Source organism: Colletotrichum siamense (genome assembly GCF_013390195.1).
Source record: "Colletotrichum siamense strain Cg363 chromosome Unknown KSG_Cg363_contig09, whole genome shotgun sequence".
NCBI classification, from domain to species: domain Eukaryota; kingdom Fungi; phylum Ascomycota; class Sordariomycetes; order Glomerellales; family Glomerellaceae; genus Colletotrichum; species Colletotrichum siamense.
Window position 1 is genome coordinate 3,482,155 of NW_023501022.1, and position 14,841 is coordinate 3,496,995.

A 14,841-nucleotide genomic window follows, 5' to 3' on the forward strand; every position below is an offset into this window, starting at 1 on the left:
AACCAATCCTTGGGCAGGGCTCGCCTGAGGCCGTGGCTTCGCTGAGGGATGCGAAACCCAAGTTCAATGGAATGAAACTCTTGGGATTTGTGCGTTAATTCCTCCAGTGAGATATCGCAGATTGAGTTCCAGGCAGGAAGGAGGTTGAAAAATACGGAGCCGACGTCAAAAGTGTGTACATGGGGGTTGGGTTTTGGTGAGGGGAGGGTGTCGATCTGGAGGGGCCGTCCAAGCCTCGGCCCAAACCTTTATCAAGAAACGAGTCCGTGAGGTGATCCGGGGTTTGTCGCCTGCCTGCGTGCCTGCCAGCCCAGCACTTGAATAATGCAGACGCTCTGTACGAGGAATTCTGACGCGGGAAACTTTTTGCATCCCTGAGCACCCGATCATTTCGTCCTTGATCTGGCTCGGAATGCTGAGCTTCTCCAACGCTGCATCTCCCCAGTATGGTCGAGGCAGGACCACAGAGAGGCATGTGCCATCCCACCGATGCAGCAGCAGCACCACCACCAGCAACCGGACCGGGACCGCGGACAGAGGGCATACCTACAGCCGAGACCACTTCGACTTGGAATACGCGGCAAGGCGGTATATTGGATGGGAAACCTGAGGTTGTGAGTGAGACATGGAGACAGACAAACCCGACACGCACAGTGTGAGCCAAAAAAGTGATGGACAAGAAAAATGAGAATCCTGCATGATGGAGGGGCAAACCGCAGATGAGATCAGCTCTCTGTTTTGCGGCTTTTGCGGCCCTCTTTTCTTCACTTACACCAAGCGGTGTCTCATGACCCTGTTACGACATGTTGAGAGACCGCTTGTGGTGAGTGCTCCGAGAAGTGTTTTCGTTCAACACCGCTCAATCAATGCACATGGACAATATGGACAGAATCCAAGATACATATGGCCCAGCATTCTGTCAACCAGGCCACCAGCCCACCAGGGCAAGTGAGGGGCTGATGAAGGCTTGTGAGACAAGACTTATCAGAGCTTGCAGACTCTCAGCCTGTGATGAGGGGCTTTCAGACAGGGAGGGATGCAAGGGACGGGCCCCTCGCAGGCCCCTCACTGGCCCCTCGTAGGGATGGAAAAGGGTTTAGCGAGGCTGGGGCATCGCAATTCACAGTGTTTGGCCTGCCACGGAGCCACCTGCCTGCCTCTCGGCGATTTAAATTAGTATCTGGCGCAGGGGGACCCCAGCCCGTCCGACATGCTGAATCCTCTCTCCCGCCAATTTTTTTCATGGAAGAAAAAAAATTGAATAAAAATTCGGGACGGGAGGGGGGGAAAACCTGAGGGGCCACAAGAAAAAAAAAATAAAAAAAAAAAAATTGAGAGAGAGTGTGCAACCAGCGAAAAGACCGAGTACAGTGCCGCGTCATGTACTCGTTTTTCATTATCATGCTTGCCTACCCAAGCGGTACTTCAAGAGCAAGCCTGGCTGCGTAATAGCGGTAGGAGGCATATCCGTGGACCCGCGATGGAAAAGCAGAGAGCAGAGGCATCTGCACATTTTGCTTTCAAAAGTCAGCTGCCTTTGAGTTCTCGTCCCTGGAGTTTACTGCTTCCCCGTCGCACAAACCAGCTCAGCATTCATTTCCCGAGGGGTGGTCTTGTCCACGTCAAAACCGCCTTATCGGAAGGTTCGAGTCTGGGAGGTCGGGCACAAGCTTCGTCCCAGGTCATCTCAACTCTGGAGAACCTTCTTCTGACTTGGGTACCGATGCAGTCGCCAGTCAATTGCCCCCCTTCCGTCGTCTGTCTACTTTAAGGCCTAAGTTCTTATGAACGCGACCCCTAGCTAAGATCCAAGGTTGCTTCCGGCGCAGCGCAAGCTATTGGGCCGAAGCAACGAAGGCGAGGGCTGTTCTTGCCTTTTTGGTACACTTCAGTCCGTGTGAGATAGGTCTGGAGACCTGGAGCCGAACATCCCATCCATCCCCCTGAGGTGAGATGGTCGCGGCGCGTACCTACAGAGGCAAGGTAGTGTAGTCTCATCATCGGCTCCGGCTTTTGACTTGGAGGCATATCTCGGGTAACGGGGGCCGCCCTCAGCTCCAAGCCGTACATTAGTAGCAGTCACATCAGTCCAGTCCAGCCCGGCCCAGCCAACTGTGTGCAGTGAACCGGCCAACCTAGCATCGGGTCGGACCAAGCCAAGGTAGGACAAGCAAGGCAGGCCATCTCAAGCTGGGGAAGCTGGTGGTGGGCGGGAGTGTCTGATGTGATGATGGCCGGTGTCAAAAGCTGCAAGTACTTGTACCGCAAGGTAGGCACGGCAAGTCATGCTGCAGCGGATGTGAATCATGGTGACCTTCTTGCTTCTTCTGTCTTTTCCAACGCAAGCATGAGGCAAGACAAGGCAAGGAGAGGAGACGCAGGCGATATGATAATATGGCAGAGCAGAGAACGGAAAGGGCTAGACGTTCACTCGCCGCCGCCTGCCTTAGTTCTTGTAGAGTTAGGCAGTAGACAGGAAGGTACCTTGCCTTACTTGCCAGCTCCAGGTCTCGCGCTTTAATTCACCGTGACCTCTCATCTCCTAAAGGTGAGTGGTAGGAAGGTAACCACCCACGTCAAACCCTCCATCTGCCTAATAACCTACGGCAGCTACAAAGTGCCACTGCTGCTCCTGCTCCTGCTGCTACCAGGCTAAGTGAGGTCGGGTGTGTAAGGTACCTCCTCACCTTCCATACCTACCTTCCCGCGACAGGCTCTTCCTCAGAAAGCCTCTTGCCCCTTTGATTGGACGCTACGAATACAGGCCATTTTCGCACCGGCTCCACACCGCAGCAAAGCGGTGGACTTTGGAAAAAAACACTGAAAAGACCAATCCCACCACCATTTCCTCCCCCCTTCTTCCCACAACCTCCTCCATCGCAAACACAAACCTTGCAACACTTTTCCGCAACCCCTCGCTCAACAGAGATTTCCGACTCTGTTTGCTCTTCAGACGCTGTGAGTACAGTTTTCTCTCCTGTTCCTGGTCGCATTCGCGTCGTCAAAGGCCATCGCTGGCGTCACCCTGGATTCGACATCATCGCCGCTGGCCCTGCTGCCATGCCTGGGCGACAAAAGGGAAAAAAAAAAGCCGAGCCCAGAAAAAAGCAGATTTACACATATCCATCTCCAACTTTTCCCCACATCGCGCGCACACACATGCCACTTGCCACTCCCCCCCACCTCAACCACATCCCATCGCAACAAACCTTTCGCCTGCAAGATCTCAATCTCTCACCAAAGCTTGGCTCATGAATTCCTTCTACGACATCTTGCTTCGCAGTCAACGGGCAACTTGCATTCTAACGCATCGCTGCCACAGATCAATCAGTACATCTACTCGACATCTTCACCCGCCACCAAAGCCCAAAATGGACTTCCAGGGATCCGCCGCTCCTCCTGCCCGCACCTGCTTCACCTGTGAGTTACCCTGACTTCACTTTTTTCGTGGTCTCCTTTCCAGCTCTTCCCGCCAAACGCCACACGCGGCAATTTCTATTTTTTCCCGCATTTGCCTTTCTGTGCGGGTGGCTTTTTGGCAATTCGGGATCGTCTGGTATCCTGATCTCGAGGTCTCGTTGCCATTGGCTCACCGAATTCTCACCGCTTGAAACGCCTCTCTTTTCAGCCTGCTATTGGTGGCAGTCTATGCAGCTTTCCTTTGAGGCATGTATTTGCTGCGCGCGCGACTGCTTCAAAGGACTGTCTGCTTGGCTCCGTCATAGTCTCGCTTGCGGTAGTCATGCCGCAGAAGCATGGGAGTCTGGCTTGCCTCATGGCCCTGATACTGCCGTCGTGCAAAATCAGTCTGGCAGTTTGAATCGAGGATGCCTCTGGCAAAATCGCATTCCAGATATCCCAAGTCTACATGGACAGATTCGTCAAGAGGCCCGCCTGGAGACTATTGCGACGTCCTACTGACTTCGAGCTGGTGTGCCAGTGACACCTGTGCCATTCCTTACTTTACATCCCACTTGTTGAAATGAAGCGAAGAGTCTGACCAGAGATATTTAGGCGGTGCTGCCGGCCACCAGGTATGCCTCGAGAAGGGGGTGATGATATCCATCGTTCGAGCTGCTGACCAAACGTAGGCCCGCGAGTGCCCCAACCGTGGCGCCGCCAAGTGGTATGTTCTCCTGCTATGATGCTCAAAACGGTTGATACTGACTTTTTCGTGTAGCTACAACTGCGGCAGTAAGTGATTGTTTTCGCCTTATGCCTATGAGATAACTGACAATCCCTGCTCCAGACGAGGGCCACATGAGTTAGTCCAAATGCCAATCTCTTGACCCTGTGTACTGTTCGCTAACTTTTCCCCAGGCCGTGACTGCCCCGAGGGCCCCAAGGACACCAAGTCCTGCTACCGCTGCGGCCAGGCTGGCCACATCAGCCGCGACTGCCCCCAGGGAGGCAACGTCGGCGGCGGTGGTGCCTCTAGCTCCGAGTGCTACAAGGTTTGACGCCCGTCGTTCGATTTCCCATCGCAGCGGAGAAGCTAATGCGAAGCCCAGTGCGGTGAGGTCGGCCACATTGCCCGCAACTGCCCCAAGTCTGGTGGCGGCTACGGTGGCGGCTTCGGTGGCGGCTACAACTCCGGCGGCTACGGCGGTGCCAGCCAGAAGACCTGCTACTCTTGCGGTGGCTACGGCCACATGTCTCGTGAGTACTCCTCTGACCCAAAGCAACTGGACTTTGGCTGACGTTTCCAAGGCGACTGCACCAACGGCTCCAAGTGCTACAACTGCGGCGAGAACGGTCACTTCTCTCGCGACTGCCCCAAGGAGTCCTCCGGCGGCGAGAAGATCTGCTACAAGTGCCAGCAGCCTGGTCACGTTCAGTCCCAGTGCCCCAACTAAGCGCGAGCTGGCTATTGCAACGGACGATTGGTGACGACGCATTGGCTTGCCTCGCAGCCAGAACCGCGGTTTTATTACGACGATTCAGACGGCCTCGGGGCGAAATACGGCTCACTCTTACGAACCTGGCATTGCGGCTTGCTATGTACATTGGAATTGGCTCTCATTTTTTTCTCGTTTTCTCTTTTTTCTTCCTTGCTCACGGCAAACACTGGGACACTCGGCCTGCGGAAAAGTTTTACACGGAACGGCATATGAAATCACGGCTTTTTCTCTTACGCACCATGATACACCTTTTCGCATATGAACGTCGAAAGCTTCGGCATCGTGCGGGCTTGGTCACATCGGTTGGATGACGATTGCAGTCTAAAGACAAAGCTTGCCTCTCCTCTCCACGGGAATGATGATGAGGGAGGAGAGCAGAGTAGGGTGGAGACGGTTCGTGGGTGGAAAATAGTTTTCCGACCTCTTGATGATAGATTTTGTGGTCGGCTCTTGGGGTTGCTCAAAAAGCTGCGGCCCTATGGCAGCATCGGCCGTCTCAGGGCAGGAAAATGGAAATGTTACGCGTATGCTTGGTGTCGATACGTGCGTGCTGTGAATCCCTTGATGTTTAGCTTCGCGATTGTATGTTGCCGTGTTGCCGTGTAAGCACATGTCAACGGGAGCTGCCGTATCCAACAACGGAAAAGAGCTCGCTGATGCTAACAACACAACATCACGGTCCTTGCAGAAACCTAATCCTGGCTCAAAGCCCTGAAACCCGGACACATCCGCGTCATCCCAAGGCAGGACATCTCCCCGCCTGCTTTGCTGATGATGCAAACTTTTTCCTTGTATTTTTGGGTTTTCAAAAGAGCGTTGAACACGGGTTCGGCTGCCATTTCGTCACCCGAAGGAAGAACGAGACCCAGCCGCGCCCAAAAGAGGGAGCTTGAAACAAGCACGCCAAAACCTACGATGCCCCGTTTAGGTAGCGAACCCTGCCCCTGCCACTGCCCCTGCCCGCTCCCCGCTGAGCAAATGCTGTTGTAGTTGTATTCGTGCTAAAGTATGTATATCCGAACTTTGGCATACGGGGGGTCGTAGTGCGTAAGGTGTGGTCGCGCCCGGGGTTTGCTTGGCGGAGGAGGGGGGACGAACGGGGTTTACTCCGAAAAGGAAACGGCCCTGAGTCGTGGAGATATTTTCGGGATTTTTCCTGAACGGGAGGGTTGATGGTTAGAGGGTGTACACAAGGGCGATGTTCTTGTTTTCATATGTTTTTATGTGTTTGGTTCTAGCGCTCTCGTCTTTTCTAGCATAGCAGAGTTTATTACAAGCTTCTTACACACGTCCAACCTGTCTGTCTTCTTATAACCTTGACTTGGGCATGAACTTCATGGCCTGCCTGACGCCCAGGTCGCCGAGGACCTCCTCTGCGCCGCCGAGGATGGCGTCGAACTTGTAGGTGCGGTTGAACATCTCGACGACGCGGCCCATGCCGGTGCGGGTGAGGCCGCGGCCGCCCCAGATCTGGACGGACTCGTCGGCGATTTCGTGGGCGGCGCGGGTGGCGGACATCTTGAGCAGGCCGATGGGTCCGCCGAGGTGCTTGGCCTGTTCCTTGTAGGGCATGTTGCACATCTGGTAGGTGATTGTCTCGAGCCAGGACTGGTTTGCCTCGGTGAGGGCGATCATCTTTGCGAGTCTGTGTGTACCGGGTTTTGTTAGTTGTCTGAGAATTAGGAAACGTGAGGAAAGAGAGAGAGGGGGGAACGGACTTTTGGCGGATGACGGGTTGGTCGATGAGGCGCTTGCCGAAGACGAGGCGTTGGTGGGACCATTTGAGGGACTCTTCGACGACGGTTCTGCATTGGCGGATCGTGGCGCCTAGGGGATGAACGTATTAATTACAGTGTTTTGGTTTCTGTCAGGGGTAGAGACGACGCTTACAAGCCATTGTCCAGCGCTCGTGGTTGAAGTTGCTCAGGATGACGTGGATGCCCTTGTTCTCCTGGCCCAGCAGGTTCTCGACGGGCACCTTGACGTTGTCGAAGGTGATGTACGTCGTGCCGGCCGCGGGAGAGTAGGAGGTCTTGATGGGCTTGGTGTTGACGCCCTCGCCGCGCTCGATGAGGAGGACGCTGAGGCCCTTGTCGGTCTTGACGCCGGTAACGAAGTAATCGCAGAACACGCCGTTGGTGATCCACTGGGATAAGAAGGTTAGTATTCATATAGCTCCATCTGTCGTGTATCACTTGCCTTTTTGGTTCCATTGACAATCTGTTCGAAGCAGCTGTTAGTATACGCGTGCAATGACAACTAGACGCTGTGATAACGGTATGTGTACTCACGTAGTGCTTTCCGTCAGGCGTCTTCTCCGCCGTCGTCCTCAGCCCTGCGACGTCGCTGCCGGCAAAGGCCTCCGTGATGGCCAAGCAGAGCTTCTTCTTGCCGCTGAACACCTCCTCCGACACCTTCTTCTTGAGGGCCTCGGAGTTGGCAAAGTTGAGCACGACGGTCAGGCCGATGGTCATGCCGGCCATGTTGCCGTCCTGGAACCCGCGGCAGTTTGTCCGCGCGAGCTCCTGACTGACAATCATGTCGTGGAAGTAGTCAAACTCCTCGCCCTTGACGACGCCGCCGAGCAGCTCGACGCCGTGGAGGTGCTTCCCGGGGCCGAGGCGCATGTGCAGCACGCCGGCCTTGGACATGCGCTCGATGAGCTCCTGGGAGATGTAGTCGCCGCTCTCCTCGGCCTGCAGCGCCTCCGGGGTGACGTAGGTGTCGGTGAACTCGCGGATGGCGCGCTGGAGGGCGCGGTGGGAGGGGGAGAAGTAGGGGGACTTAAACTGCGGCGTGAGCCAGAGGGGCTCGCCGTAGGGGACGACGGAGAGCTCGCCGGGCTTCTGGACGACGACGGAGGGCTCCTCGCCGGCGACGGTGCCGATGACGAGGGTCTTGTCGTACTTTGTGAGGACCTCCTGGCGGTGGAGGTTGTAGAACTCGGTGGTGGCGTCGCGGCCGGCGACCTGGCGGAGGACGGACTCGCCGCCCGGGTGGGCGTCGAGGAAGTCTGTCAGGTCGTAGACCTTGGCGTCGATGATGCACCAGAGGGACTCATCGTGGTTGTTCTTTGCGACCTCGTCGCGGGAGTACGTCTTTGCGGCCATCGTGATGCGTGTGGGATTGGAGCTTTCTTTGTTCTTCGATACCACCAGGGAGTTTGGGAGATTCGACTGATGGGAGACTGAAGCTTCAATGGCTTGGGTAGGTGCCCGTCGTCGTCGTCGTCGTCGTCGTCGTCGTCGTCGTCGTCAAAGGGAGGATAGATATCGTCGGCGTGTAGGAGGGAGGCCAAGTCGTGCGTTGTATCGTTGGAGACGTAGAACAAGGTGTCAGGAGTTCCAGCGACCTGAGTCGGACCAGATGACATGTGCCTTTAGGGGGCGGTACATCGGTTGACGTCGGTCGGGAGACGGGCGGCCGCAGACAGCCATGTCTGGAAGGTTGGCCGTGAGCCTCGGCTTGTGTGGAGTGTGGAGGGCGCCTGGCGGACGGTGCTGATTTCGGGAGAGTTGTGATTGGCTCGAGGGAGGCTGGGGGAATGAGATGGCGTCCGGGGATGCGTCTGAAGACCAAGCCGGGGGGTTGCCGAAGCTTTGACGCGACTGGGGTCTTTGATGATTACTCATGCTCCGAGTATTATCTGATGAGAAATCGACTAAGATGGAGAAATGCTGGGTTGTTGACGACGAGATGTGAGCAAAGTTAAGGGCAAAGCTGAGTTCCACGGAAAGCTGATGTTTGGTACACTTTGCGATGCGCTGAGCATTAGACACAAGACGGGGCCCCCTGTTGATGCTTCCCCCACAGAGGAAGATTTACCCCGCAGAGGGGCGCATCATCCCACTATGAGCTCTACCTTATCTATTCCAAGGCTGGAGATCCTCTTTCAGTCTAGCATCTTTCCTGTCTTGGTGCAGAGCCTCTTCAATAGACGTTGAGGCCGTCAGGGATGGTGGGATATTGATCAGATGGTCTCATATCGGCCGAAGCACGACATCGGATAGTGAGTATTCATGGTTCAATTGAATTTCCCGGGCTCTGCGCAGTAAGATGGCTTCGCCTACTCCATGACCATCCAGGTTGTCAAATGCAACCCCGCCAAAGCCTGCCTCACTGCCTTCAGCCCAAGACGTCCGTCCACGATGGTTTGAAGGTAAGACTAGGATCGTGAGCCAAGCTGTACATTGCCAGCGCGGTTGCCAGGTGGGCACCTGCCCACAATGTCAAGGTGACCCTGACCGGTTTGGGTATTCCGTGGCGATCAACATTTGCGAGAAAGTGACGTGCCAATAGGCCAAGCCCGAATGTTGAGAACACGCCCGTGACTTTCCATGTCCAGTCCTTGGGGCGAGCATTCGCGTGGAAAGCGACGACCCCGTTTTCCAAAACCTCCACCATGGGTGTGCAATTCCATATGATATTGGTGAGGAAACCAGATAGCCAGACAGGCACAGCAAAACCAAGGGCACCATCCTTGAGAATTCGTAAGACTCCACTGCTCTTCCTGTAAGAAAGAACGCCGAAGGTAATAGCGGATGCTGGTCCGCCCAAGAGGACATTCACGACTTTGATCCACGCTGCCATATTGGGGTGTTTGACGCAAATTCCAGTCGCAGCAGTGCCTGCAAACCACAGTAGGAACAAGAAAGAAAGGATAATAGCCAAGCCCTGTGGCATCGTGGCTTCATTTTGCTCTTGGACGTCATCGTCAAATGTTGCGGTTTTTGGCGACGTAGGAGGCACCGCAGGGCTGAGTATCGCTTCGACGAGTCCCGTGACGCCCTCCCGGCTGGCAGTCGACCCAGTCAGCCACAAGAGACACAACATGACCTCGTCGCAAAAGAAACTTCCAAGATATATGGCCGCCAAGACTTGTGTCCAGAAGATGCCTCGGCAGGCATAGAGCTTCGTCGCTTGCAGCACAGGGCCGAGGATGAAAGCGACGACACGAATCAGCGTGTTGCGCTGTAAGTTAACCACGTCACTGTGCGCGGATTTCTCATCGACATCGTACTTGTGCGGCGAGACAACGAGGGTCCATTCGAAGGCACGGCGAACACGGATGCAGTTGAGGGCCTCGATAGCGTTGACGATGCAAAACACAGGCGAACACTTCAGCGCGGGACTCCATGACGATGGAAACCCGACGATGCGGCCCGAGGGCTGGGTTACAGTGTTCAGAGCGACAGCCACGAGGGCCCAAAAAGCGGATTGCCACGAGAGCTGGGCGTCAGACGTGTCGGCGGGTGGCGTAGGCTGGACAGCCTGACCCTGATCATCGTCATGGTCCTGTTGGGAAGTCCCGGACACGGCGAATAGCAAGAGGATGAGGGTAACAGCTAGTGGAGAAGGCGCTTTGGTGAGCATCGTGACCCCGCGGATGAGGCTCTGGTAGGTTTCTGGTGTCCGGAAATGCAAAAAGACAAGACGGCCGGGTCGGCGGGGAAGCAATATCAGAGGGTCGGACTACATGTTGGCGCAGGATGGAATCCCTGGCCAAGTCGGCAGGGTCCAATGGGGTTTATCGGGTCCATTGGTGATCGACATGGACGAGCGTCGCTCAATTGAGAATGGCTGCAGCGATTGCGGTGGGCGAGCAGACGAGGGTTGTCGCTTTTGGCGAGTGAGGTGAGAGCAAAGGGAAAGAGCGAGGTCTGAGGGTATCGTCGGCTCCTCCTCATGTGTGCATTTTGTTGTTCGTCATTGCTGGGCGGCCATCGAGTCATTGGACGTCGGTGACAGGGTGTCTGGGGCTACACATGACGGCGATGGTGTCAGGTCTTTTTCTGTTCCCGTCCGTCGAGGGGCAAGGTAGATGCTCGGCGAAACTTGACGCATCAGAGAGGAGAGAGAGGAGTAGACAGACAGAGAAAATGTGAGAGAGAGAAGGAACGGGACGGGGAGGCAAGGGAAGCAGGAAGGGAAGACCAAGCCAGGAGACTCAGGGAAAGCGCATGAAGGAGAAAGAGCGGACAGGCGGGAATGGAGATTTTAGTGGAGGGATGACGCTGCGGTGGAGCAATAGCAGTGAAGTGTCACCAGAGCCCCTCCACCGTTGCAGCGAAGCAGCGATTCGGGGACCCCTCCACCCGCTATTGCCTTCCTGAGGTGAGGTCTGTTGTAGGAGCGGGCAGGCGTTGCTTTGCTGTGTGCGTGTGCGTGTGTGGTGTCGTTGCCCTCCACTGCACCTTCCTTCATCCATTGGATTGCCCCTCCACCGTCCTGTTGGGTTTGTGGTTTCTTGTCGTCAGGTCAGGTCCACCGCACAGCACCGCACCGCACCGCAAGACCGCAGCACAACTTTCATTGCCTCCTCTGGCCGCGACGGACGGTCGTTCCTCATCTGCTGCTGCTGCTGCCGCCGCCGCCGTCACCTCACTGTTCCGTCCATCGTTTGACTCGCGGGCTCGTTTCCCGAATTCCCAGCAAACAACACACACCGGCCGTCTGCTCCTCCGTCGTCCTCGTCCTCCTTCACCCGGGCTTTTTGTCCCTCTTTCTCCCCTTTCCTGGCCATCGGCATCCTGTCCTTCGTTCGTCGAGGCCTTCCTGACGGTATCCCGGATGATATCGAGGCTTAGCGCGCTCACCAGTTCCCCCGCCCGATCGCTCCTAATAAGATAGTAAGTCCGTCTTTCTGTTTCTCCGCCCGTCGCTGCCGTTGTTTTCTCCTTGATCGCTTCCCTGGTCAAATTCCAACCCCATTCCACCAATGCTCCCTTTCCAATGCCCATCCATTACGTCCACCGGCGCCCGCAAAGCCCGAAAAAGGCGATGCCGCACTCAATGATAACTCGGCTGCCGTCTCTTGAACGAGCCAAGGGCCAGGTGTACTCGCATTTAGGAGGAGCACACTCCGTTCTCTTGCGAATCATTGGCCGGCTGGCTGGATCAACCGCCTTTATGCGACAACTCGACAGGCGGAGAGACTGAGGGAGGGGTTGGTTGGTTGGTTGGTTGGTTGTCGCTGCAGTGACAGAGTAAGAGACTCTATCACGCTACTCAGCCCGGACCGACTTCACCCCCTCTGCCTTCTACCTACTGGACAGTCCTGTTCCACTGATCTCTCCGTCTCTCGCCTCTTATCAACATTTCGGTTAGGTAAGACACTTTGAACGGCATTTCGACGGCGCATAAATGGGCTTGTCTGGATGTGCTCGCCTCTGCTCATGGTTGCCGGCATAGCTTCCATGGTTTAGGTGGCTTGTGAGCTATCATAAGCTACTACGCCTGCTTTTTACCACGGCTTCGCTTGCCGCCCTCGACCTTTACCTTATCTGGACTTCTTGCGCTTATCCCTCATGGCGGCGCATGTCCGCGACCCAAACAGCCGGGCTCATTGTACATATCAGTCAAAGACCCATGATCCCCTCTCCCCCTCTGCCAAATGCTAGCCGCTGGGAGCAAGACATTCCACCACGTTGCTCGTCATCCCCACATCCAGCCTGACCTCTCCCCAACCCCAAACTCCCCTTGCACTCATTCTCTTGTCTCATCTGTTCTTGCTTTCGCCTGGATCTAACCGATCTCTTGTGACTTTATTTGGCCCTCTCACGGACTAGTGCCCCGGTGGCAGCATCTGGCTTAGTTTGGCGTCCCTCCAACTCTCCAGATCCTCCGGACTTGCTTCATCATATACCTTCTTTACTCACCAATCGCTTCTCTCGCATCTGCAACAATGGACGCTTACTCAGTTTCGTATCACAGCCCTTCAAACCGCAGCACATCCCGCATTTACCAGGACCTTGAATCCTGTCGACTCCAAAGCCTCCTTGGAATCGGCCAAGAAAAACTTCTGCTCAGATCATTAACCATGGATTCATTTGCGCGGGTAAGTCTGCTTCTCGTCAACCACGTGCCTAACGTCGCTAGTGGGACGCTTCGGGCCGGGACCGCCCAATGTCTTCCTTGATGGGCAAAGCCGTCTTGACTTCCCTGTCCGTACCTGTCACACATCGGCTTACAATACGATGGCCGCTTGCTTGCTTGTTTCTTGCCAACGCACCCTGCTCATGCCAAATTACAGCGCAAACAATCCGAGTCAGGCCCCAGACCACACATTGCGATTGTCGGCGCCGGCCTCGCTGGTTTGCGCTGTGCCGATATTCTCATCCAATATGGCCTGCTTGTAACCATCATCGAAGGCCGGACGCGCCTCGGCGGACGCGTGGTCCAGGATAAACTTCCCAATGGATATACCGTTGACCTGGGCCCGAACTGGATACACGGCACCGACGACAACCCCATACTTGACCTGGCCAAAGAGACAGAGACCGCCGTCGGCAGCTGGGATCACCGGACTTACATGGTCGACGAGGATGGAATCTTGCTTGACCCTGCGGATAGCGAACACTACTCCAGCATCATGTGGGGCATTATCCAGGACGCTTTTCAACACTCAAACAAGAACACTGCCAGCATTCATCCCGACGAGAGCCTCTGGGACTTTTTCCAGGAAAGGCTGGCTGAGAAGATACCCGAAACGGAAGAGGACTACGCCAAGAAACGCTCCATTGTTCTTCAAGTTGCTGAATCTTGGGGCGCGTTCATTGGAACTCCGGTTCAGACCCAAAGCCTGAAGTTCTTTTGGTTGGAAGAGTGCATAGACGGCGGTAAGTGACTCTCCCTGGCAGAAGTCCCGCAAGGGTGGATAGTATCCTCAGAGCCAGGGTTGACTTTATTCGAGAAAACCTCTTTTGCGCCGGCACCTACGAGAAGATCCTCGAACGGGTCGCGGAGCCGGTAAGACATAACGCGGACATCATGTACGATGCCCGCGTCATCAAAGTAGAGCTTAAGACGCCGGACCGCCTGAAACCAAGGGTTCACACCGATACCGGCCACGTACTCGAGTTTGACGAAGTTGTCATGACTGCCCCTCTTGGGTGGCTGAAGAAGAACCTGCAGGCATTCGATCCGCCCCTACCTGAGCGGGTTGAGCGCGGTATCAAGGCCATCGGGTACGGATGTCTCGAAAAGGTTTACATTACTTTCCCCAAGGCGTTCTGGCTCGCTTCCGACGACGCCGACGGCCCAAGGGTGCAGGGCTTTTGCCAGTGGCTGGCCCCTACCTACTCTGCCAAATTGAACCCGAAGCGGTGGAACCAGGAGATTGTCGAGCTCGCGTCGCTGGGCCCGGACTCACACCCGACATTGCTATTCTACATTTTTGGAGACGAGTCCAAGTACATTACGGAGGAAGTGGCGAAGCTGAAGACGATACCCGAGAGAAACTATTTCCTTTACGATTTCTTCAGGCCGTACTACTCCCGGATGCCGGGCTACGACGAGAGGTCGCCCGACTGCAGGCCCACGGGATGCTTGGCGACGGACTGGCTGCGCGACGATCTCGCAGGCAACGGCAGCTACAGTAACTTCCAGGTGGGACTGGAGGAGGGCGATAAGGACGTCGAGGCGATGCGCGAGGGCGTGCCGGAGGGCGGGCTGTGGCTGGCCGGCGAGCACACGGCGCCGTTCGTCGCATTGGGCACGGCGACGGGTGCGTATTGGAGCGGTGAGAGTGTCGGTCGGAGGGTGGCTGAAGCCTACGGGAGGGCTAGTAGCAGCGCGGATCAAGAGTAGGAGACGCTAGAAGGACTCGGAAGAGAGAGAGAGTGAGAGACCCTTGATAGAAAGAGATGGGAGCCGTCCTCGGAGGTTGAACGTCTTCATGTGACCTTTTACTTCTACGTTCCCTTTTTACGGTTATTAGACTTGAATTTCTTCATGGGACGGTGGGTATGGACTGTTGGCCGCGTTTACTGAAAGATATACTTCATTCCGTAATGCTCTGCCATGTATGTAAGCACGGAAACTGAAACATAAAGCCCCCATTCCATGCGGCGTCAAACGGGCTTGAAGAAGTCTTGTTTTATGGTGGCTGACTGTTGGCAGAGAGGCGCAGAGGTTCATGTCAGTTGTGCGTTGGACAAAG

General features: G+C 55.6%; 4 protein-coding genes across 4 annotated transcripts; 2 read left to right on the forward strand and 2 right to left on the reverse strand.

Moving 5' to 3' along the window:
- Positions 1–3,371: 3,371 nt before the first annotated feature.
- On the forward strand, positions 3,372–4,856 carry HEXBP-1 (DNA-binding protein HEXBP; the record flags this gene model as incomplete). The annotated part of the gene is made up of 8 exons (XM_036645489.1): positions 3,372–3,420; positions 4,015–4,034; positions 4,092–4,126; positions 4,181–4,194; positions 4,250–4,264; positions 4,321–4,454; positions 4,512–4,659; positions 4,711–4,856. The coding sequence occupies 8 exons, from the start codon at positions 3,372–3,374 to the stop codon at positions 4,854–4,856; spliced, it is 561 nt and encodes a 186-aa protein (XP_036490087.1).
- Positions 4,857–6,209: 1,353 nt separating this feature from the next.
- apdG-1 (Acyl-CoA dehydrogenase apdG) lies at positions 6,210–8,011 on the reverse strand (the record flags this gene model as incomplete). The annotated part of the gene is made up of 4 exons (XM_036645490.1): positions 6,210–6,546; positions 6,620–6,728; positions 6,792–7,047; positions 7,193–8,011. 4 exons carry the CDS (start codon positions 8,009–8,011, stop codon positions 6,210–6,212), a joined length of 1,521 nt encoding a protein of 506 aa, XP_036490088.1.
- A 1,015-nt stretch (positions 8,012–9,026) lies between these two features.
- CGCS363_v013642 (uncharacterized protein) lies at positions 9,027–10,274 on the reverse strand (the record flags this gene model as incomplete). The annotated part of the gene is made up of 1 exon (XM_036645491.1): positions 9,027–10,274. One exon carries the CDS (start codon positions 10,272–10,274, stop codon positions 9,027–9,029), a length of 1,248 nt encoding a protein of 415 aa, XP_036490089.1.
- A 2,446-nt stretch (positions 10,275–12,720) lies between these two features.
- On the forward strand, positions 12,721–14,489 carry FLD (Protein FLOWERING LOCUS D; the record flags this gene model as incomplete). Its single annotated transcript, XM_036645492.1, has 3 exons — positions 12,721–12,738; positions 12,934–13,519; positions 13,594–14,489. 3 exons carry the CDS (start codon positions 12,721–12,723, stop codon positions 14,487–14,489), a joined length of 1,500 nt encoding a protein of 499 aa, XP_036490090.1.
- Positions 14,490–14,841: the final 352 nt, after the last annotated feature.